Source organism: Dasypus novemcinctus, chromosome 23 (genome assembly GCF_030445035.2).
Source record: "Dasypus novemcinctus isolate mDasNov1 chromosome 23, mDasNov1.1.hap2, whole genome shotgun sequence".
Taxonomy (NCBI): Eukaryota; Metazoa; Chordata; class Mammalia; order Cingulata; family Dasypodidae; genus Dasypus; species Dasypus novemcinctus.
Window position 1 is genome coordinate 39,174,928 of NC_080695.1, and position 25,732 is coordinate 39,200,659.

At 39.5% G+C, this 25,732-nt stretch overlaps 1 protein-coding gene and 1 pseudogene across 1 annotated transcript in view; one reads left to right on the top strand and one right to left on the bottom strand.

The window, feature by feature from the left end:
* The window catches only part of CDR2 (cerebellar degeneration related protein 2), a 40,426-nt gene extending 18,785 nt beyond the window's left edge, over positions 1-21,641 (top strand). The window contains exons 3-5 of the mRNA XM_004462990.5: positions 18,473-18,621; positions 18,889-19,053; positions 20,664-21,641. Coding sequence (XP_004463047.1) covers positions 18,473-18,621; positions 18,889-19,053; positions 20,664-21,528 — 1,179 coding nt within the window. The 3' untranslated portion in view covers positions 21,529-21,641. The remainder of the gene's footprint in view (positions 1-18,472; positions 18,622-18,888; positions 19,054-20,663) is intronic.
* Positions 6,992-7,759, bottom strand: LOC105746566 (poly(rC)-binding protein 2 pseudogene; annotated as a pseudogene).
* Positions 21,642-25,732: the final 4,091 nt, after the last annotated feature.

The window sequence follows — 25,732 nt, forward strand, 5'->3', positions numbered from 1 at the left end:
ACCCAGAATAAGCAAATTGATAGTGGCAGAATGTAGATTATACGTTTTCAAGGGTCAAGGAGGAAAGGGGAGGGAGTAGAGTATTGCTTTAATGGGTGAAGAGTTTCTGTTTTGGGTGATGAAAAAGTTTTAGTAATTGGTGGTGGTGATGGTAGCACAACATTGTAAAAATAATTAGTGCCACTGGATAGTACTCTTATGGCTAAAATGGGAAATTTTATGTTTTATTTATGTTACTGCAATTAAAAAAAATCTAAATGTTCCTCAGTATATACAGGGAATATTTTTAATTATTAGAAGTTCATCAGTTTATCTTTGCTGTTGTACATATTATAATATCTTGACCTGGAATTACTTATAGGAATAAAATGTTCCTATAAAGACAAAAACAAAACAGGCAACAACTTCAGACTTATACAGTAGCTAGTAGGAATTTCAGGTTGCTGGGGGTATTGGTGCAAGGGGAATAAAGAACGAGCAATAAAATATTAATTGGGATGGCAAAAGAGAATAAGAAAATTAGTGTTAATGGGGTTAACCCCAAGAGGGCTGTAAACAAAAGCCCATCCTAAAATTTTTCAATTAAATCTCTCTCTCTAGACATTTCCGAATTGTGTTATAGAGCACGATAAGCCAGTAATCTGTTCAATAAGCTGCTGTGAATAGAGGTCTAGAAATTGCCATTCAGCGATTATTATTATTTTTTGGTTCCTACAGTGTGCCAGGAATTGTGCTAAATGGACTAAACATACAAGAGCCTCCCTTTTTTGAGGAGGTTTAGGAAGCCAACAACATTAACAAGTAAATGATTAGGTTGATGATAGATTGTGTTAATAAGCCTTTTGAGGAAATGGATAGGGTGCCATGGGAGAGGGGCTGTTTTAGACTGGGTGGTATGAAAAGGCTTCTGAAGAGGTTATGTGGAACCTGAGCCCTAAAGGATAATTGGAGTTCTTTTTTTGTATCATGGATCCCTTTAGCTGTCAAAATCTACGATGAGCCACCCAAAATACATAAAATACATAGAATTACAAAGGATATCGACTATTGAAATCCCTATCAAAATATTGGAAAATAGATTTGTGATATTATAGGTTCGTGGTATAGTAATAAAGTGTTTTTTAACACATTAAATACGAAGGACTTGTGGTATCCTAAAAACTATCAAAATTTGAAAATAGTATTGAGTGAAAGCAATAAATCAAGGTTTCTGCAGCCGCTATAGCATGCATTCTGGTCTGCCAGGCTGCTAAAAGCAATATACCAGAAATGGATTGGCTTTTTACAGTGGGGATTTATTAGCTTACAAGTTTATAGTTCTGAGGCAGTGAAAATGTCCATATCAGAGTATCATCAAGAAGATGCTTTCTTCCTGAAGACTGGCTGCCTGAACTCCTCTGTTACATGGCAAGGCACATGGTGGCATCTGCTGGTCTCTTCCTTCTCTCTCAGGTTTCATTGCTTCCGGGTTCATGCTTCCGTGGTGCACGTGCACACTTGCTCGCGCTCTCGCTCTCTCACTCTCTCTCGCTCGCTCTCGCTTGCTGTCTCTCTCCATCCCGTTTATAATGGATTCCAGTAAGAGAATTAAAACCCACACAGGCCATGCCTTAATTGAAGTAACCTATTCAAAAGGCCCTACTTAACAATACCTTTATACCCATAGGAGTGGATTAACTTTAAGAACATACTTTTTTGGGGCCCATACAGCTTCAGACTATCACAGTGTGTAATGAAAATATCTGGGATTTTCTTTGGTGATCAAGTCACAGATACCCCTAATACTAGCAGCTTCTTGCCTCCATTAATAATTAAAGAAAATGTAAATTTACATTTGAAGTTAGTGAAAATGAAAATGTAACTTTACTCCATCCACAGACTCTTACAAATTCTATTCATAGGCCTCAGTTTAATAACTCTAGATTTAGATTGCGCCACCCTGGGAGAGGGTACAGTAGGGGAAAGGCCTTTATTAGGGAGGAGCTTGCCTTAGAGCGAGACAACTCTGGAATTTCAAGGTAGAGGTTGCCCTGAGTGTGAAATAAGTATCAGTAGCCAACAGATGAAATTGGAAAAAGCATTTAGGAGATAATTGCAAAAATATTAACATTGAAACGTTGTAAACAATATTAAGGATATTGGTTTTTTTGGGTTTTTTTTATTTTTTTTATTTTTAGATTTATTTCTCCCCCCTCCCCCCAGTTGTCTGCTCTCTGTGTCCATTTGCTGTGTGTTCTTCTATGACCACTTCTATCCTTATCAGCGGCACCGGGAATCTGTGTTTCTTTTTTTTGTTGTTGTTGAGTCATCTCACCGTGTCAGCTCTCCGTGTGTGTGGCGCCATTCTTGGGCAGGCTGCACTTTCTTTCACACTGGGCGGCCCTCCTTACAGGGTGCACTCCTTGCACATGGGGCTGCCTGCATGGCATGGCACTCCTTGCACGCATCAGCACTGCACATTGGCCAGCTCTGCAAGGGTCAAGGAGGCCTGGGGTTTGAACCACGGACCTCCCATGTGGTCGGTGGATGCCCTATCCATTGGGCCAAGTTCGCTTCCCCTTGTTGTTTTTTAAGCATAATTGGAATTGTGGTTATCTTAAAAAGAAAAGTCTTTACACCTAGAAATGTATACTTTGAAATAAGATGTCTTAACTTTGCTCTAAAATAATTGGGAATGGGTAGAGTAGGGAGCTAGAGATGTAACAAGATTGTTACATGGGGGTGCTTCATTAAACCACTTCCTCTGCATTTATATATGTTTGGAGTTATCTATAATAGAAAGTTTAAAAGGTAGTAGGTAAGATTAGCCATTGGTAGGAGGTCAGTATTTGAGTGGAGTAGGAATTGAGGAAGTAGTACTCAGCGTTAATAAGATTAAGAAGTATATATTTCAGGGAATTATGATTGTAGGAACATACCAAAACATAACATGGTGAAGAATGCTGCTGTGCTATAGTTAAGCTATAATTGAAGCTAGGTCCTAAATAGGAAAACGGTAAGCATTAACCTTAGCAGTCATTGGTTATACAGGTAAATGTTTATGTCTCCAAGATTCAAGAGAAAGAAACACTAGATCTGGGGAACGGGGCACTTCCAGGATTTTCCATGTCCAAAATCATAATTTCTCTATTAAGTGTGATCCATGGGCCATCTGTACTAATGTTGTCTGGATTTTTTGCTAAAAATGCAGACTCTGACTATACCAGTCTTGATGAATCAGAATTTTGAAGACTCCAGATTCCAGTGCTTTAATAAAGCCCTCAGGTGAATCATAGCACATGTAAAGTTTGAGAACAACGCCAAATAAAGATGACAATAGCTACCTCTTATTGAGCAGTTTTACCATATGCCGTTACGACACTGAACTCTTTATGTACATTAACTTAATCTTTACAGCAATCCCAAGAAAACCTTACCTTAGAAAAATTAAGGTACTTGCCACAGGTCACAAATGGCAACGCTGGGATTCAAATCAGATTCTGACCCCAAAGCCTGTTCTCTTAGCTACTGAATCTCTGCCTCCCCTCAGACCATCTATTTCTCTGATCTGAGGCCCACCAGTTAGACTTTTGTTCATGAATTGGCCTTTCACAAGCCCTTTATGGAGCACATGTGTCCTGTATAGAGGATGCAAATATTCCAGTCACTGGGCAGTAACAGCTGATATAAATTAATAAATTAGTACCTGGTTTATAAATAAGCCTCTTTGTTAGTTGTTTTAAATAACTTCCAAAGAATACTTGAGACCTAAGATATCTACAGTTAGTTTATCATTCAAATGAGCATTTATTTGATATAGCCTCAGACTTTTAGCAGTTATTATAGATATATATTCCTGATTCTCAACCTTTTTTTCCACTCCAATACTCCTAAGAAATTGAACACATTCCTATTAGTGACAGGAAGCTACTAATGCATTCATGGGAAGAGGCAGGATTGAGGGCATATTCCTACAGTTCTTCTGAAAAAGGTTCTCCCATAAGAATGAATGGTTTATTTTCAAGGGACAAAGAGAACCTGGCTGGGGTTGGGGGTGGGTGGGAGGGTAACATGTAAACAGAGGCTTTTACAGGCATCATGCTGTGTGCTCACTCCTCTTATTATATCCTCTGAATACTATAAGGAAAGTACTAACAGATCCACAATCTACCTTCAATTCCAAACCTAAAATTCTGTTAGATTTCATAAATTTGCAGCACATTTACTTGACAGCAAATCCTGACCTACAACTGATGTGAGGCTATTTATAATCTTTATCCATCCTTTTTTTTAAACTTAATTCTAAAATACTTTCAAAAAAGTTTTCAAATAGAAAAAAAAGTACAAACCCCATACAGAAAACTCCACCATACTACTTTTATTGATACTCTTGAAGCAGAAGTAATAGTACTTGATTACAGGGTGCTGCCCAGACCTCACTGGGGGTATTGTAAAGTGTAAGGTAAATACATCATGTTGTCTTTCTAAAATTCCAAGCATTTTCTGAAACAGTCTGGATTGAGGATTTCATATGAGGCAAGTTGAAATTAAGAGAGGGTAAGTGTCAGCTCAACACATTGCTAGTGAGTGATGTAACGAGATTTGAAAAAATCCATGTATGCTTTTTTCAGCTCTACACACTGCCATTTAAAAAGCCCATTGATACCAGGAGTTAAAAATGCTTTTTGACCTGAATAAAAGGGGGAAATGGAAAGGACAAATGAGTTTATATGGCTGTGAGTCTCCAGAAAGAGCCGGGAGGTTATCAGAGGGGTTGCCCTTATGCACACCTCAGCAGAGTCCCAGAGACAGATAAAGTAGATACAACCCCAGGTATTGGTTCTTCTGAGGGCTGCAGAGACCCACAGGTTCTATGGTCATGGCAGATGGAGTTCAGTGTCATGTCAGTTGGCCTACTTCAGAGTTTGTGTCTCTGTGTGATGGAGCCGGACTCAGATGTGACCTTTGTTTACAAGCCTCTCCTGTTACTTTTACTGGTTCTGTAGTTGGTGCTGAGGTTTTGTGTATACCCAGGGAACCTGAATCTCTGGCTGACCATGTGTTAGCCAGGCCCTGAGCCTCAACAGACTGGCAACTCCTACCCTCTGGTTTATTGGACTTACCCCACTCAGCTAATACGGAGGTGAGGAAGGTCAACCACCACACCAGGGAACCAAGAGTGCCTACAACTGAAAGCAGGACGATTGCATCCAGCATCCATGTGGAATCTAAGCCCCCTCTTGATATAGAGTGGACACAACCATTCTAAGGTCCACAGGATGGAGGAATAGAGAATGAATTAGAGTAGACTTACTGATATTCTATTCATGAACTATTGTGATTAGTAATTGAAGAAAATGTGGCATTGGTGTGGAGAAAGTGGCCATGGTGGCTGCTGAGGTTAGGGAGTGGGAGGAAGAGATGTGATGTGGGGGCATTTTTGGGGGTTGGAGTTGTCCTGGGTGGTGCTGCGGGACAGTTACTGGACATTATATGTCCTCCCATGGCCCACTGGGGTGGACTGTGGGAGAGTGTGAGCTATGGTGTGGACCACTGACCATGAGGTGCAGTGGTGCTCAGAGATGTATTCACCGAGTGCAGTGAATATCTCATGATGATGGAGGAGGTTGGTGTTATGGGGGGAGGAGTAGGATAAGGAGGGTGGGAGGTATATGGAGACCTCATATTTTTTTAATGTAACATTAAAAAAATAAAGACAAAAAGTATATAAAATAAAAGGTTTAAGTTATTCTTTTTTCTTTTATTATACAATATATATAATTGGGGCAACTGATGCTATTTGAATTAAGTCTGTATATCAAATAATTTTTAAAATTAAAAAATAAAAAGCCCATTGAGGGGAACACATGTGGCTTGAGTGGTTGAGCACCTGCTTCCCACATAGGAGGTCCAAGGTTCGATTACTGGTGCATCCTAAAAAAAAATTTAAGAAAGAAAACAACAAGCAAAACAAACGGAAAAAAAACCCAACTCAGGGCAACCGATGTGGCTCAGTGGCCGAGCACCAGCTTCCTACATGCAAGGTCCTAGTTTCAATCCCTGGCCCCTGATACCTCAAAAAAATAAATAAATAAAATAAAAAGCCCATTGCATATCATTTAACCTGTTCTTTGAAAGAAGTCTGTTAATCTTGCAAATAGTTGTGTAGTTGTATTGAAAGCTTCAAGAAGAGTGTTTTTGATGTTATATCCTCTGTTACTATTTGATCATTGGTAATGCCTCAGATCTACCTTTTTTCTTCCTTGTTGTACCCAGAAAAATATTTTCTTTTTTGCCCATCCATCTTTTAATTTTTTTTAGATTCTTGACATTACAGAACTAAACCGAACTGTATTAACATTCCATTCTTGCATTTCCATGATAAACAGAAAAAAATAATTCATGAGCACGCAAAAAACAGGAAGATGCTTATGAAACTAAATATGGGTTTCAGCATTAACAGCTAAACAGAGAAGGAATTAAAACACTTTAAAAAATCACAAGTGGATGATAAATTGTGTAGAAACTGAAAATTTATAAACTCTTTAAAACCTGGAATCATTATCTGTTCAGAAATGACACAGATGGATCATGGATGGTGGTAAACAATAGAAATGGATTATGGATGAATCTGCATTGTTCTAGCTGCTTCCCATATGAGTTACCCGTCTCCTTGGAAAGCCTAAGATTGATTAAATATTGAGCCATGCCAAGGCTGGCAGCAGATCCAGTTATGATAGTCTACCTAGCAGTAGATCCTTCTATTGGCTTTGCAGTGCTGATCTGCACCCCAGACATCTGACGGATTTCATTGATTTTGGTGCCTTGCTGCCCAATTACGTAGCCAATCAAATTGTTTGGCGTGGTGAGTTCATGAGAAGTAAGCTGAGCTCAAGCATCCAAACCTGCCCAATAGCCTTTCACCTCTGGAGAGCTGGATTCAGTGCCACTGAAACTGGTGTTGCTGTGCATCATAGGAAAATGAGACTTTGTGTTCCCAACTGGTACAGCTTGGTCACATCTGGCTGTGGAATGGCATACTGTCCTAGAATGGTATAGGCCTCTAGAGGTGTTCCCTCCAGGACAGGGTTGAGGCCACAGATAGGGTGGTGTGGGAAAACTGACATTCTTTGTTCCCTGTGCTGTACTTGTCCTGACCACCTGCAAAGATGACAGGACAACTGGATGGCTTGGACCGGTATAGGATGGTCATGCCCTTCAGGGGTGGGGATGGGGGGAAGGACTAGGAGTGAGTCTCCAACATGACCACATAGAACTGTTTGACACCCTCAATGATGGATTGCAGAATGCCAGCCATGGTGATGGCCTACTCATTTGAGTTGGGGAACATATTCTCTGCCACCGGAGCTTGAACCCCTGTATTCTATTTCTTGGATCTTAATAAATAACCACCTTTCCCAGTGAGGGAGCCACATGAACTAGCAGGGACCACCAGTTTCAGGGTGACCAGGGGTCTACTGGAGCTGTGCTGTTAGTCACAGAGCTGCTGATGTCCTCTTCCAGTTTGTCAGTGATCACAGCAAAGGCTTTAAAGATGGCATTAGTGGGTCCAGCCAAAATGATCATTCTCTCAGGATAGTTCACTTCTGAAATGTTGATATGTGCACTACTTTCCTCATCATCTTCTTAAGTGAATCTTTCTTTCCAATAATACTGCCAGCTTCCTTTCCATAAATAAGTAGCTAGATGGTGACAGTGACATTTAATCCATCTTCATTCCTACCAGTGTTCATGTTGAACAGTGTTCTGGGGAGCTGGACTTTGAGTAGTCAAAAGTCTTTAGTCACTTGTGGGGGTGAAAGCCAAAAACTGCAGGCAATGCCAGTGGGGAAAAGGGGAGCAGGTAGGAGGCCAAGGATGGAACAATAGGGGCAGGTAGGAAGGTGAGGGGCTTCCTGTAGGTGGGCATAGGAGGAAGGGGGAAAGAGACCCTGGGGTAGATGGAGGGCAGGTGGGAGAACACAGGCTGCAACTGCTTCGGGTGCTGCTGCTGCTGGTCTGAGCCAGAGAAATATTCTGAATACTTCATTTGGAACATATGTTGTATCTGTGTCAGTGTCTTACAGTGGCATTGGATAAAGCTGGGGATCAAGGTGATTTAACATAAAGGCATTAAGATTGTGGTCATTTCCCTTTATGCTTGGCCATTTAGAAGGCTGTCATAGGTGGATTAAAAAGACATAGGACACTCTTCTCTCCCAGAAAAATAGCTAGAGAACAGGCAGAAACAGCCTGGGGAAAAATGTTCTAGGATTTAGGACACCAGGGGGAGGCTGGGCACCACCCAGAAGAGAGAGGGACAAAGGGAAAAAATCACAGTGGAAAGATCAGGAGTAGAAGCTGCGGCTATAGCCACCAGCGCCCTTTCCCCCACCCTACGAGCAGACAGTTTTGAATTCTCCTGCCCTGGGGCAGTGGCTACAGAGGGGGCCACAGGGATTCACCTCCCCAGGAAATGGGAAAAGGACTTGGCCTAAGGCTGATTCAGCTTTTAACTAACACATTTGGTCTGCTGTGTCCCATGATCCTCTCAGTCACTCTCCCTATAGACCAAGACTTGTTGTTGAGGATACAGGGGGGTTTTCCTCTCTGGGAAAAGGGAGGGGGCTGCCAGCAAAGGTTGGAGAACAGCCTCTGAGAAAGTTTGAATTGTGAGGCTCATTGTTGGTGTTGCAGCAAACACACTCTGACCAGGTTTTGAGCTGAGAGGGCTGATGAAGAGCACCATCTGCTGGTGGACCAAGGAGGTGCATTTGAGGAAATTAAAAGTATATAAGAAGTAGACTCTCATGGATATTTGCACGCCAGCGGTCAATAGCAGCATTATTCACAATAGCCAAAAGGTGGACACAATGCCAATATCCATCAGTAGATGAATGGAAAAACAAAATATGTATCCCCATACAATGGATTATTACTCAACCTTAAAAAGGAATAAAGTTCTGATACATGTGACTACATGGATAAACCTGGAAGATATCTTGTTGAGTGGAATAAGTCAGACCCAAAGGGATAAATACTGTATGATTCCACTTTTTTTCCCCCCCAAGCCAAACTGTATCCAGCTTTATTAAAGATAATTTTCATAAATAATGATATTTCAGACAGGACATGGGCAATTATACAATAACTTTCAAACTTCCTTCTGCAATGGATTACCAAAATCAGAAAGCCACTATAAAACCCAATGAAGTCTTCATTTGATGTTCTGAACAGGGGAAGTTTAGAGTAAGCGTTGACATTTCACATTTAGCATGTTGCTTAACAGCTTTTCACTAGCTGACCCTGACTTTCAGGAAATGAAATGAAAACAGAATTATCCACAATTTTTTTTTAAAATCCATACTTTTTTGAGGTTTGCCATTTCCATGACATCACTGGAAAGTCCAGATTGCCTCACTTTTTGGGGGTCAGGCTTCAACAGGCCTCTGGGTCTAAAGGAGTCAAGTGTATGCTGAAGGCAGAGAAGGAGAGGTCATAAGGACACAAAAACAAATTTTAGTTTTTCCACACCACTAGGCATCTATGCCTGAGTGAATAATGTTTATCAATGTCAGGGATTCTCTTCTCCTGGAAGTAAAGAAGGGAGTCTCTTAAAACTGGAGGGGAAGGGTGTTTTCTCCCAAAACAATCCAGCTTCAGAGACATTCTACTAGTGACATTTGCCCCTTCCCCAAAAAACAACAATGAAGTGTTCTGTTTGCAGACAACATAGCTTAAAAAAAAATTCTGCTTTTTTATAAAATTGATTAAATAGTATTTCAAACTGTACAATCACCAGAAGTATCAAAAGTGCACACCCTTCGCTCGACATCTCCAGCACCTTCAGCTTTCTGTGCCTGGTCTGCTTCAGCATCTCCATTTTCTGCAGTTATTCCCATCCTTCCCAGCCATCAGCTTTCCCTTTTTTTCCTTTTAGGTACCTTGTCTTCCTTCTTTGCAGGGGCCTTTTAAGGCTTGGATTCTTGCTTTGGAGGAGCAGGTTTAGCAGATAACCTTGCAGATCTCTGTGGTTCATCCTTTTCCTTGGCTTTATCTCCTTTAATGTCTCCTTCAGCTTTTCTTTTGGGCATGGTGGTGGCAGCAGGACATAGGCACTGAATGCAGGGATCCAGCGGTGCATGGGCTTTGGTCAACTCCGGGGTTGTTCTTGCCTATTCTTTGTGTATGAGTCCACTTACGTGAAATAGCTTAAAGATGCAAACTCATAGAGACACAGAGTACAGGTTTCTAGGGGCACAGGGTAGAGAGAATGGGGTGTTAATGCATAATGGGTATAGGGTTTCTATTTGGGGTGATGGTGATGATAAAGTTTTGGTAGTGAGTGTAGTACAACACTGAATTTGAGTAATCCCACTGAATGGTGCTTGGAAGTAGTTGGGATGGGAAATTTTATGTTGTATATGTTTCCACAATTAGTTTTTTTAAAAAGCAACTAAAGAGACAATGGAATGGATCTAATAAATACAGGAGAAAAGGCTCAAAGGGATATTAGGACATATAAAAAATTAGAATATAGACAGCTTTATGGCACTGTTAACTTTCTTGAACTTGATAATCTACTTAAGTTGGTGACATAGGTATATTAGTCAGCCAAAGGGGTGCTGATACAATGTACTAAAAATCTGTTGGCTTTTATAAAGGGTATTTATTTGGGGTAAAAGCTTACAGTTACAAGGCCTTAAAGAGTCCAACTCAAGGTTGCTCTCCCACCAAAGTCACTTGGCACATGTTGAAGCAAGATGGTGGGCAATCTCTGCTTGGTCTCCCTCCTTCTTCCTTTTAAGACTCTATGGGCTCAGCTTCTTCCTATCTCAGCTGTAGGCTGGCATAGGGCATATCTCTCTCTCTGGGGCTTTAGCTGCTTGACCCTTCTTTGTGTCACATGGGAAGACTAAAATGACCAAGTTCTCTCCCCTTCTGTGTCTATGGAGCTCTCTCTTTTCCTGTGTCGTCTTCTGTGTGTCGTCTTGAGTGAGCGTTTTTATCAGCCCACTAAAGGGGACAGGGACTCAACCCTCAGTCACACTCTACTGACGTGGTTGAATCAAAGCCCTAATCTTTTATCAAGTAAACTTAAATCCTTTGAACTTAATACAGTCAAAGGGTATCACACCCACAGGAACAGACCAGTTTACAAATATAATTTTTCTCTTCTTTGGGGATTTATAAATAATATCAAGCTGCCACAGTAAGTGAATATCCTTGCTCTTATTGCCGAATTTTCTCTAGGTTTTTGGCTAAGCTATATAAAATGAATTTTAAGAGCAGGCCAGGTGAGTTAGGTCAGTAATTTATTAAGGAATGGAGAGAAGAGAAATGGAAGAAAATAACAGATTAAGGATCCCCGGGTAGTGAGGATGGGACTGAAAAGTGATAAAGAGGGCTGATTCATAGACACAAGTAAATCCCTAGGTTTACTTGTGTGTTGATTCAGGCTGGGGGGTAGGGAATGGACACAGAGAGAAGACAACTGGGGAGGGGAGGGCAGGGAAGGGAAGAGAAATAAATAAAAATCTTAAAAAAAGAAAACACTGAGGGAAGCAGGTGTGGCTCAAGTGGTTGAGCTTCCACCTACCACATGGGAGGTACCAGGTTTGGTTCCCAGTGCAACAAGGAGACACAAAAGGAAACACAAATGAGAGACCCAATAAAGCAGGAAGCCAAGGTGGCTCAAGCAATTGAATGCCTCTCTCTTACATGGGAGACCCCAGGCTCAGTTCCTGGTGCCTTCTAAAGAGAAGACAAGCAGACAGAGAGAAGACAGCAAACACAAACAATGAGGGAGGGGCTAAACTTTTTTTTTTTAATCTTAAAAGCAGACTTGGCCATGTGGAGCTGGCCCATGCGCAGTGCTGATGTGCGCAAGGAGTGCCGTGCCATGCAGGAGTGTCCCCGCGTAAGGGAGCCCCACGTGCAAGGAGTGCATTCCGTAAGGAGAGCCGCCCAAGCGCGAAAGAAAGTGCAGCCTGCCCAGGAATGGCGCCACACACATGGAGAGCTGACACAGCAAGATGACGCAACAAAAAGAAACACAGATTCCCGTGCCACTGACAACAACAGAAGCGGACAAAGAATACACAGCAAAATAGACACAGAGAACAGGCAACTGGGGTGGGGGGCAGGGGAGAGAAATAAATAAATAAATGTTAAAAAAGAAAAAGAAAAAAGAAAACCAAACCACTGAGTGAGCACAAAGAATAATTTGAAAACCTGAATAGAAAAATAACAGAGCTCATGGGAACAAAGCACACAATGTGGAGAACAAAAACACATTAGAGGCATACAAAAGCAGACTCAAATAGTAGAAGAAAGAATAAGTTATACAGAGGACACAACAGCCGAAACTGAAGGAAGAGAAGAACAGAAAAGAATGGAAAAAATTGAGCAAGGGGCTCAGGAAGTTAAATGATAACATGAAGCACAACATACATGCCATGGGAGTTCCAAAAGGAGAAGAGAAGGGAAAAGGGGCAGAAAGAGTATTTGAGGAAATAATGGCTGAAAATTTCCCAACTCTCATGAAAGAAATTAATTTACAAGTCTAAGAAGTGCAGCATACCCTAATCATAATAAATCCAAATGGACCTACTCCAAGACACATTATATTCAGAATGCCAAATGTCAACGATAAAGAGAAAATTCTGAAAGTAGCAAGGGAGAAATAAACCGTCACATACAAGGGATGTCCAGTAAAACATAGTATAGATTTCTCATTAGAGACCATGGAGGTGAGAAGACAGTGGTATAATATAATTAGGAGACTGAAAAAGAAAAACTGCCAACAGAAAATTCTTAATCCGGCAAAATTTTCATTCAGATATGAAGGTGAGGAGAGCAGATGTAGTGTGGTGGATGGGCATATGCTTCCCGTGTACAAGGTCCTGGGTTCAATCCCTGGTACCTAAAAATAAATAAATATGAAGATGAGTTCAAAATATTCACAAATAAACAGAAACTAAGAGAGTTTGTTAAAAAGAATCCACCTTTGCAGGAAGTATTAAAGGGATCCTTATAGCCCAAAAGACAAAAAACAGGAGAAAGAAGCTTGGAGGAGAATGTAGAAGGCAAGAATAGCAGAAAGGATAACCAAAATGGTAAAAAGACCGACGAAAATAAAATATAACATATGAAAACCAAAGAATAAAATAGTGGAAGTAAATAATGCATTTATAGTATTATTATTGACTGTGAATGAATTATACTCCCCAATCAGAATATATAGGCTGATAGAATGGATTTAAAAAACAACATAAGCCATCTATATTTTGCCTAAAAGAGACTCACCTTAGACCCAGGGATATACCAGCTGAAAGTGAAAGGTAAACAGTAACCAAAAATGAGCAGGGTTAGCTTTATGAATATTGGACAAAACAGACATTAAAAAGCTGAGTACACAGTTTGAGTGATTCTCCTAGCAGCTCCATATTAAACGACTTAATGTTTTTCATTAGGGAACAGTAGGATCTCACCATGAGGTAACAGAAACCACTTTTTAATGGATTAAGGAATTAATGTCAACTCAGTCTGTATTGTACTCTTCAGCAAATTGTGTTATATTAGGGTTCTTTAATAAATTTTAAAGCAATTTTGATCTCTGAAGAGGCTTTGCATCTTTTAAAAATCTGTAGTAATCTGGTTTACTTGGTATCCAGCAACTTTTATGATAAAATTTCTTCCTTAAAACTCCTAGTTTGAAGCATATAGTTTGAGCCACCTAAAAATTCTTCCTGAGGTATATATTCTTATCCCTAGAAACTGATTTTGACTGTTAAGCGCTAGAAGGAGAAGTATTAAAATGATCATCTTAACACATTTTGCCTGTACTTGTTAAGTAATCATGTATTTTGCTTCCTTCGTTCCTTACTACATTTATCCTTTGCTCCTTTGTAAATGGAGTATGAAATAAATGTGCATTTTGAGCTTGGGAAAAAAAAAACACTAAAATAAGAGATCTAACTGCATTGAGGGAACTAGAAAAATAACAGCCAACCATTCCCAAAGCAAGTAGAAGGAAGGAAATAATAAAGATTAGAGTGGAAATAAATGAGAACAAAAAAACAATAGAGAAAATCAACATAACCAAAAGCTAGTTCTTTGAGAAGATCAATAAAATTGACAAACCCTGAGCTAGACTAACAAAGGAAAAAAGAGAGAAGATGCAAGTAAATAAAATCAGAAATGAAAGGGGAGACATTATGAATGACCATCAGAGAAATAAAAAGGATCATAAGAGGATATTATGAGAAATTGTATGCCAGCAAACTAGACAACCTAAATGAAATGGACAAGTTCCTAGAAAGGCACAAACAACCTATATTGACTCTAAAAGAAATAGAGCAACGTAACAAACCAATCACATTTAAAGAGGTTGAATCAGTCATCAAAAATCTCCCAACAAAGAAGAGTCCAAGACAAGATGGCTTCACAGGTGAATTCTACCAAGCATTTTGAGAAGAATTTCTGCCAATCCTGTTTAAACTCTTCCAAAAAATTGAAGAGGAGCGAAAAATTACCCAATGCATTTTATGAGGCCAACATTACCCTAATAACAAAGCCAGATAAAGGTACTAAAAAAAAAAAGAGAGAAAAATTACAGACCAGTCTCTCTAATGAGCATAGATGTAAAAATCCTAAACAAAATACTTGCAAATTGACTCCAACAGCACACTAAAAGAATTATACACCATGACCAAGTGGGATTTTTTCCTGGTATGCAAGGGTGACTCAACGTAAGAAAATTAATGTAATGCACCACATAAAGAAACTGAAGGAAAAAAGAGCACATGATCATCTTGTTAGATGCAAAAATGACATTCAACAAAATCCAGCATGCTTTCTTGATAAAAGCATTTCAAAAGGTAGGAATATAAGGAAAATTCCTCAATATGATTAAGGGCATATATGAAAAACCCATGTCAACATAGTACTCAATGGGGAAACATTGAAAGCTTTCCCTCTAAGATCAGAACAAGACAAAGATGCCCACTGTCACCACTGTTATTCAGTATTGTGGCAGAAGTTCTACCTAGAGCAGTTATACAAGAGGAAAAAAAGGCATGCATATAGGAAAAAAGGAAATAAAACGCTCAGTGTTCACAGATGACATAGTCCTATATTTAGAAAACTCTGAAATGTCTACAACAAAGCTACTTGAGATAATAAATGAGTTCAGCAAAGTGGCAGGATACAAGAACAAGGTCCAAATATCAATAATGTTTTGGTACACTAGTACTGAACAATCTAAGGAGGAAATTACAAAAAGAATTCCATTTACAAGAGCAACAAAAAGACTCATACCTAGGAATCAATTTAAACAAAGAAGTATAGGAGCTATATGCAGAAAACCACACAATAGTAAAAGAAATCAACAAAGACCTAAACAAATGGAAAGACATTCCACATTCATGAATTAGAAGACTAAATATTGTGAAGATATCAATCCTACCCAAACTGTTTTGTAGATTCAATGCCTTGCCATCAAAATGCCAACATCCTACTCTACAGAAATAGAACAGGCAATTATCAGATTTATTTGGAAGGGAAAGTGTACTGAATACCAAAAGCATTCTAAAAAAGAAGAGCAATATGGGAGGACTTTGACTGCCTGACCTTGAAACATACTTCAAAGCTATAATGGTCAAAGCAGCATGGTATTGGCATAAAGATAAACACATTTATCAGTCAAATACAATTGAGAGTCTAGAAATAAACCCTCACCTTTACGGCCAACTGGTTTTTGACAAACCTACCAAGTCCATGTTAACAGGACAAAGTAGTCTCTTCAACAAATGGTGCTGGGAGAATTGGATATCCATAAGCAAAAGAATGAAAGAGGATTCCTATCTCATTCCCTATACAAGAATCAATTCAAAATGGATCAAACATCTAAATATATAAAAGCTACAACCATAAAGTTATTAGAAGAAAATGTAGGGAAACATCTTAAAGATCTTGTAGTAGGTGGTGGTTTCTTGGATCTTGCACCCAAAGCACAAGCAGCAAAAGAAAAATTAGGTAAATGGGACCTCCTCAAAATTAAGCACTTCTGCACCTCTGAGAACTTCACCAAAAGAGTGAAAGGACAGCCAATTCAATGGGAGAAAATATTTGGAAATCACATTTCTGATAAGGGTTTAATAACCATGATATATAAAGAGATGCTACAACTCAACAATAAAAAGACAACCCTATTACAAAATGAGCAAAATACTTGAAAAGACATTTGTCCAAAGAAGAAATATAAATGGTGAAGAAACACTTGAAAAAAGTGTTTGGCATTTCTAGCAATTACCGAAATGCTAATCAAAGGTACAATGAAATATCATTTCACATTTACCAGAATGGCCACTATAAAAAGACAGAAAACTGCAAGTGTTAGGATGTAGAGAGATAGGAACACTTATTCATAGTTTTGGGAATGTAGAATGGTACAGCCACTGTGGAGGACTGTTTGGCAATTCCTAAAGAAGTTGAGGATAGATTTGCCCCATGACCTGGCAATACCACTACTGGGGATATACCCAGAAGAACTGAGAGCAGTGAACAGACTGCATACCAATGTTCATAGGGATGTTATTCACGATTGCCAAAAGATGGAAACAACCCAAATGTCCATCAAGCATAGTATATCACATGGTGCAGTATTATGCACCTGTGAGAAATGAAGTTGTGAAGCATATGACAACATGGAAGAACCTGGAGGACATTATGTTGAGTGAAGCAAGACATAAAAGGGCAAATACTGTATGATTGCACTATTATTATTAAGTAAATACGTTGTATAACCTCATGGAGTTAATAACTAGAATATGGATCACCAGAAAATAGAATGAGTTTAGAGAATGGAAAACTGAGGGTTAACCTGTGCAGAATTGGTAAAAAGATTGTTTATTAATCTTTAGAAATAAATAGAGAAGGTGAAAGCACAATATAATGTTTGTAACTAGCAGTGGGTATAACAGTGGTTGAAAGGTAAAGTCTAATCATGTATATTACTAGAAGGAAAGCTAAAAAATGTAACATGGAACTGTATAGCATAGGAAAACTTCATGTGAAATATGAATATGGGTAATATTGCATATATAAAGCTGTTCTTTGATACTGAACAAATGTATGTTAATATTGCAAGATGTTAATATCAGGCAAAAAAAAAAAACCTGAAACATTATGCTAAGTGAATGAAAGAAACCAGATACAAAGTACTACATATTGTATGATTCCATTTATATAAAACATAAACATAAATCAATTTATAAAGATGGAATTAGATTAGTGGCTATGTAGGGCTGGGGAAGGATAGAGGGATTCAGAGGTGACAGCTAAAGGGTGTAGAGTTTTTCTTTTACTTGAAATTGTTCTAAAATATTTTGTGGTGGTGAATGTATAACACTGATTATACAAAAAGCCACTGAGGGAAGTGGACTTGACCCAGCAGTTAGGGCATCCGTCTACCACATGGGAGGTCCGTGGTTCAAACCCTGGGCCTCCTTGACCCGTGTGGAGCTGGCCCATGTGCAGTGCTGATGCGCGCAAGGAGTGCTGTGCCACACAGGGGTGTCCCCCGTGTAGGGAAGCCCCACGCGCAAGGAGTGCGCCCCGTAAGGAGAGCCGCCCAGTGCCAAAGAAAGTGCAGCCTGCCTCAGAATGGTGCCGCCCACATGGAGAGATTACACAAGATGACGCAGCAAAAAGAAACAGATCCCTGTGCCGCTGACAACAACAGAAGTGGACAAAGAAGACGCAGCAAATAGACACAGAGAACAGACAACCGGGGTGGGGGGGAGGGGAGAGAAATAAATAAATAATAAATAAATAAATCTTTAAAAAAAAGAAAAGCCACTGATTGAACACTTTGGATAGATTATATGGTATGTGAATATATCTCAATAAAACTGCTTTCTAAAATGAAAAGTTAGAAAGTCATAGCAATAGGTACCAAAATAAATAATCCATTAAATTTCTCACGATTAAGGAGGATCGTGGTGATATAATTTTCACAGAATTAAAAACAATGAAAAGGTATCAATCTAAAATATCTCTTGATGGTTAATCTGCTTTTCATCACTTTTTGTCCAAAATGCCTCACTCAGAAAAAAAAATGGATTTTTTTCCAAGTGAAAACCACCTAAAATCCTCTACTTGAGGCTTTCTTATTTCTATTAAACATTATATCTTTGGTTAAACTTTGATCATATGTTCCATACTTTTCTTTATGTGGGATTATCATGTCTAACCTGAGGTTTTTCTGTTGAGTATCAATTTTATGAATGCTATATATTTCCTAAGACCAGCTTCACAATACATGTGGATATTGGTAAGCATTAGAGAAGTTAAGAAAATAAAGTTGGGCTGTGCTATTTCCTATTAAGTCATGTAGCTTAATTGGGATTTAAAGCTCTTCTCTTCAAACTATCCTGTGGTATTTTTCCTATTTAATGTGTAACCTGGTCACAATCATATTCTCTTACAGTATCTGACCAAGCAGGTGGACCTTCTACGGCAGATGAATGAACAGCATGCAAAAGTTTATGAACAATTAGATATCACAGCAAGGGAACTGGAAGAAACAAATCAAAAACTAGTTGCTGACAGCAAGGCCTCACAGCAGAAGATTCTGAGGTAAATTTTCTAGAATCCATCAAGGAAGCCCTAAGTGGGGGGGCAGGTATTTAGCAGATACTACAATAGAATATGGCTGTGATGGGTTGGGGTTAATATATAGGGTAAGGTTTAACTTACATCTTTCTGGAGAATGGAAATTAAATGAAAGCCTTTTCCAGTTAAAGAAAACCCATTTGTGATTGGCTCACAACTAATCTTTCATCACTGCTTATGCCCTTAATCTAACGTGACAAGCAGCCATAGGCTTCTGTCTTTTCTTCACAGTCTGACTGAAACAATTGAATGCCTACAAACCAACATTGATCATCTCCAGAGCCAAGTGGAGGAGTTGAAGTCATCTGGCCAAGGGAGGAGGAATAAGGGGAAATACACCCAGCAGAAGTCGGCCCCCAGCCTCTCCTGTCTGAAAGAGCTATATGACCTACGCCAGTAAGAGCCTGCCTTTCTGTGGCATTTACAAGCAGGGAGCTTCTCATGTCATTGAGACACTCTAGATTCTGATAGAATAAAAAGCATCACTTGGCCCTTAAAAGTGGTTTGAAGAAAACCATTTAACTTAAACATACAAATTAGAGAGTTTTGGGTTATATGTAATTCTGTGAAAACTCATTTTTGAGAGAGAGGCTTGAGAGCATTTATTTCAATGATTTTAATATATTGAATCTTAATTTAAAATAAGATAAAATACTTCTGATAGACTACAGATTGGGGTTTGTAATTTTACATTAGAATGGAGGAAAAATGGAAATTTCAGTAAAATAAAACTCTGGGTAAACAAGTTTTTTGCTTAGAGAAGTGTCTTTAAGCTGTGTGTACAAGTCTTTAAGGATTATTTATTGACCACCTGCTGTATGCCAAATCCTACCTCAGATATGAGGAATCCATGGTAAGCAAGACAGATAGAGTTCCTTTTCTCTTGCTTTCAGTGGAATGGAGTGGTAGATAAGCAAGAAATCACATAAAGAACTAAGTAGTTACACAAACTGCTCAGGATTCTGACCAGGAAAGAGACTAACTCATTGTCTGGTAGCTGTGTTGCACTGGGCTGGGCATCATTCACCTGTGGGGTTTTTTAAATTGCAATGCCTAGAACCCGCTCAGGCTTAAATCAGAATTTCTAGGTGTGGATAAAAAGTTTCCCAGGTATTCTGGTGTGCACTCCTGGTTTAAAATCATGACATTAGTTAAGAACTGATTGCTGGGAAGCAGACTTGGCCCAGTGGTTAGGGCGTCCGTCTACCACATGGGAGGTCCGCAGTTCAAACCCCTTGACCCGTGTGGAGCTGGCCCATGCACAGTGCTGATGCGTGCAAGGAGTGCCGTGCCACGCAGGGGTGTCCCCCGCATAGGGGAGCCCCACGCGCAAGGAGTGCACCCTGTAAGGACAGCCACCAAGCGCGAAAGAAAGTGCAGCCTGCCTAAGAATGGTGCCACCCACACGGAGAGCTAACACTACAAGATGATGCAACAAAAAGAGACACAGATTCCCGTGCCGCTGACAACAACAGAAGCGACAAAGAAACAAGACGTAGCAAATAGACACAGAGAACAGATAACCGGGGTGGTGGGGGGGTAGAAATAAATAAATAAATCTTTTTTAAAAAAAGAACTAATTGCAGATCACCTATAGAGCGTCTTAAAACCCCATTGTCCAGGCTGCAGATCAACTAGGTCAGAATCTATGGGGGTGGGAGCTAGGCCTCAGTAATTTTTAAGACTATCTAGGTGATTCTGCTCTGCAACCATCTGTAAGAACGACTGGGCTGTTATGATTTCTTTGTAGGGTTGCTGTCATACTATTGGTCTTTGGGAATGGATATTCTGTAGTACTTTTTTTTAAAGTCACAGATACTATGTTTTCTTCCATGTGTTTATTTACCAGTCTCATTTCATTTTAGTCACTATCCTAGTGTGGAACATGGTAAAAATTGGTCACTGTCATTGCTCTTCTAAAGTATTAGGTTGAAAAGAATCACTAATCTCCCTCTTTTCATTCTCAATTGACTTGTGTAATATATTCTTTCAATATTTTCCCCTAGACACTTTGTGTATGATCATGTGTTTGCTGAGAAGATCACTTCCTTGCAAAGTCAGCAAAGCCCTGATGAAGAAGAAAATGAACATTTGAAAAAAACAGTGACAATGTTGCAGGCCCAGCTGAGCCTGGAGCGGCAGAAGCGGGTGACAATGGAAGAAGAATATAGGTTTGTGGTAAAAGAGAACAGTGAATTGGAACAGCAACTGGGAGCCACGGATGCCTACCGGGCACGGGCACTGGAATTGGAGGCTGAGGTGGCAGAGATGCGGCAGATGTTGCAGGCAGAGCATTCTTTTGTGAATGGGGTTGAGAAGCTGGTGCCAGACTCTTTGTTTGTCCCTTTCAAAGAGCTCAGCCAGAGCCTGCTGGAGGAAATGTACTTGACTGTGCCAGATGCACATAGAAAGCCTCTCAAGCGCAGCAGCAGTGAGACAGTCCTAAGCAGTTTGGCAGGTGGTGACATCGTGAAGGGCCACGAGGAGACCTGCATTAGGAGGGCCAAGGCTGTGAAGCAGAGAGGCATCTCCCTTCTGCATGAAGTGGACACTCAGTACAGCGCCTTGAAAGTGAAGTATGAAGAGCTGCTGAAGAAGTGCCAGCAAGAGCAGGACTCCTTATCACACAAAGCTGTGCAGACCTCCAGGACCCTGGCCAAGGACCTGCCTGGAGTGAACGTTCAGCCTGAGCCCTGCACAGGCAGCTGGGAACCAGCTTCTGTTACCCCAGAGCCCTTTGGGTCACCCACCAACACTCCACCTCCAGAATACAAAGTGCTTTTTAAGGAAATCTTTAGTTGCATCAAGAAAACTAAGCAGGAAATAGATGAACAGAGAACAAAATATCAGTCTCTCTCTTCTCATTCTTAACCTTCAGCTGTACTACTAATTTGCTTATTTCCTGTCACCTCTTCCGAGACAAGCGTTTGTAGATTCCAAAGCCTGATGTTGCTTGTGATGTTTGCCTCACTGCTTTGCTTATTTATTTAGCAAATGCATTCAGCCAGGAAAGGAGGTGGTTACTAGTATCAGTTCTACAATCCAGTTCTGTTTAAGCTCTCCAGGAAATCTCATGACAAACTGGCCTCTGGCTGGTGCAGAGTAGGCTGCAAAAACCTGGAAAAGCCCCAAAATCCATGTTCCTGAAGAACTAAAATAGGGGTGAAAAAGGCAGAGTTGAGATGACACTTAAACAACCACTGCCTCCTTGCTTAACTGTCAAAAATATGTAGTCAGAGGGTTGCCAAACTGAAATGTCTCGCAAACACTGTTGGATACTGTGAATTCATTAAGGAGAAAGCAGGGGTCTAATCCAAAATAAATGACATTAACAAATATTCAAATCCTTTGGGTCTTGTTACATCTCTACCAGTTGAACTGTGACTGGCTGGTAATCCTTAATATATCTAAACCCAACTGAATACCAAAATGACAGGGGTTTGGTTTGATCAAAGTTAGCTAGTTGGTATATGCCCTAGGACAACCTCCTCCCACATTCAAATGATTTTACTCAGAGCTAGAGCATTTAGAATAGGTATGTAAATCTTTAATTCCTTTCTGAGATTCAAATTATAAGGGAATAGTCACACCATTTGCTTTTTTTCTTTGTTGTCCTGAGCTACTAAACTGTTCTTGCTCAGTTCCTGTCATTCCTATGTTTTTGAATTGCTGTAGAAATTCCTATCTGCTACTTTATTAAACAGTATTATATGTTCTGACTGTAGAAATAATACACATCCTCTCAATTTGCATATTTTTAATTTAAAACTATTTAAGAGAACTGAGGTTCTGATTATTGTGTATATTTTTCTAAAAACCAAATAAAGCTACCTATGAAAGTAAAATAATGGATCTATTGCTTGTTATTCTAAGCCATTTCAGAACTGCTATCACCAAATGGTCACTTTTTTAAAAATTAAAGATATGTTTTTTCTTTTATTTATCCCACCCTCCCCCAGATGGTTCTCTTGTCTGTTCATTGTTTGCTCGCCTTCTCCAGGAGGCACTCGGAACCAAACCTGGAACCTTCCATAGGAGAGGCAAGTGTCCAACAGCCTAAGCCACATCTGCTCCCCAAGGGCTACAGCATCTGCTGGCTTTTGGCATCTGCTCGTTGCGGTGGGAGGCATCTGTCTTCTTTTCGGAGGCACGGCGACCTGAGCCCTGGACCTCCCATGTGGTAAGTGGGTGCCCAACTGGTTGAGCCACATCCACATCCCTGGTTACTTATTTTTTTCTTCCAACAAATATCTTGAGGAAGACCTGATGGTGATTTTTATTTCCTTTTAAACAGGTCATTAGAATGTATAATTTAATAGCACAAACTCTGTCCAAGTTCACAAACATTTTATCTAGACATGTTATAATTAATCATTAAAACAGGTCTACACTTTTACTTAAGTGTTCATTAAAATTACTGTATGATTGAAAATCATTTTCAAATTTCTATACTAAATTTTCACGTTCAAAAATTTCTCAAAACATTTGATCATTCAATCATAGAGCAATGTTAGAATAATCAAACAATAAAATGAACATTTCCTTTTGGATTAAGTTATTGTGACTCTAGCAATAGAAGAAATTGTATCATCGATGTGGAGACAGTGGCCATGGGAATTGCTAAGGGCAGGGAAAGGGAAAAAGAGGTGTGATATTGGGGCATTTTTGAGACTTGGAGTTGTCCTGAATGATGTTGCAGGGACAGATGCAGGACATTGTATATCCTGCCATAACCCACTGAACGGACTGGGAGAGAGTGTAAACTACAACATAAACTATAATGCATGCTGTGTAGCAATGTTCCAAAATGTACTCTTCAAATGCAATGAATGTACACTAATGAAAGAAGTTGTCGATGTGGGAGCAGTGGGGGGTGTGGGGAGTAGGGGTATATGGGAACCTCTTAAAGTTTTTAATGTAACATTTTGTGTGATCTATGTATCTTTAAAAAAAAAAATTTTTTTTTAAATGCAAAAAAAACACAAAAACCTAACTTCAAATAGTTTGTAAAGTAAGTCTGTGTTTCCCTGAACTCCCAAAACATCTCTTCCCCAAATCAGCCAGTTACCTGTTCCTTGTATATTCATATTCTGTGCATTTATTAGCACACAGGTATGCAAATATTCAATGTGTTTTTAAACATTATAATGTCAACTGAAAAATAAACTAAGCTGCAAGACACCAGGTAGCAATCTAAATCATGTCCAGTCTTGGAGCTTCCAGGTAAGGGTTTTTTAAAGAAAAAGAAAACTAGGTGAGTTTTTTGTGGTTGGTGGGTTTTGGGGTACTCAAGTTGTCCAGGTTGGACAGCTTACTGAACTGAGTTTTCTACCCTGTGTTTTGTGTACAGATATCCTTAAGGTTTCGAACAACATTATTACTTGAGACTTTGCATACTTGCACAGTTTGTGGTTATCTGGCTGATATCTGCTAAGAGTCACCTCCAGAATGACTTCCTGACTCTATTTTAAATCTTAGCCATTTTATTTTTTATTTTACAAAATAAACATTTTATTTCTTTTTACAGTATTCTTCTGCATCTTACATATTAAATGTCTGTGAAATAGCTTTATAGTTATGAGGATCTCTAACCTTTATGATAGCTCTATAATATTCCAGTCCATGAATATATAATAATTCATTTAAGTAGTCCTAGACGGTAGATTGTTTCTAGTCTTTCACTCTTAAAAAAAAAAATTCTTAGTTTGTCAGTGCTGCTCTCACAAAAACCATAAATGGGAATTTACTGCTCATGGCTTTGAGGCTAGGCGTCCATAATCTAGATACTAGCAAGGCTTGCCTTCTCTGTGAAGACTATAATCTGGTGCTAGCTGCTGGCAGTCCTTGGAGTTTCTTGGCTTGTATTTCTGCCTCCCATCACATGGCGATGTTCTTTGTTTTCTGCTTCTGTGACTTCCCAGTTCTCTTTATCTCTGGTAATCCAGATTAGGACTGGGGGGGGGTGGGGGGAGGATGAATTGCACAAACTGCAGTTTTTAAAACTCCGTATCCAGGACAAGAATCAAATGAAGAGCTGGAAAAATCTGATTAAACACAACAATTCTAAAGGTCTAGAATAAGTTTAACCAAGTAAGTCTCTTAACTCATTCTTATGGTGTGAAACAGTACCTTCTGATAATGTTTTTAGTTAACATTGTCCAGGTGAAATCAAGATGGGCCTTAACCCTGTAACTGAAGGTCTTATAGGGAGAAAAACACTAGGAAAAAGCTGGAAATCAACAGAACCCAGAAGGGAAAGGAGAAGACATTGCCATGTACATTCCCAGGGTACAGAAAAGCCAAAGAAAGATCCAAGAATCACCAGCAGCCAGTCCCAGAATGCCAGTCTTCAGGGAGAAAGCATTGCCTTGCTGACACTTTGATTCTGGGCTTTTCTTAGCCTCAAAACTGTGAGCTGATAAACTGCTATTGTTTAAGCCAACCCCATGAAGGGCATTTGTCTTAGAAACTGGGAAATGAAAACACATTTTTTCATAATCCTTTCAGGTTGCACTATCCAATAGGGTAACCATTAGCCGTATGTGGCAACTAAGCACTTAAAAATGGTGGCTACTCTATATTGAGTGTTAAGTGTAAAATACACATTGGATTTTGAAGACAGCGCCCCCCCCCCAAAAAAAAGGGGGGGGGAGATGTATTAATAGCACAGTGGTTGAGTGCCTGCTTCCCATGTACAAGGTCCCAGATTCAATCCTCAGTACCTCCTTTAAAAAATAAATTCAGAATTAAATTCTGTCTTGAACAACAGTAATCAAATTTCAAGGGTGTCTCTAAGAAAAAAAAAATTTTGTTTCAATTACGTTTAATGATGTTATAGATATATTGGTTTAAATAAAATGTACTAAAATTGAACCCGTTTCTTTTTGCTGTTCTAATGTGGCCACAAGAACATGTAACAATTACATGTGTGACTCAACATTAGTGGACAGTGCAGCTCTAAGGAGGTCTCCCTGCCTTTATTAGTTCCCTTTCCTGTTAGCTACATTTAGTGCTTTGAGAACACAGACAACGGTGCCATCTTGTAACCACTTAAAGACAAAGAAGCACCATAATG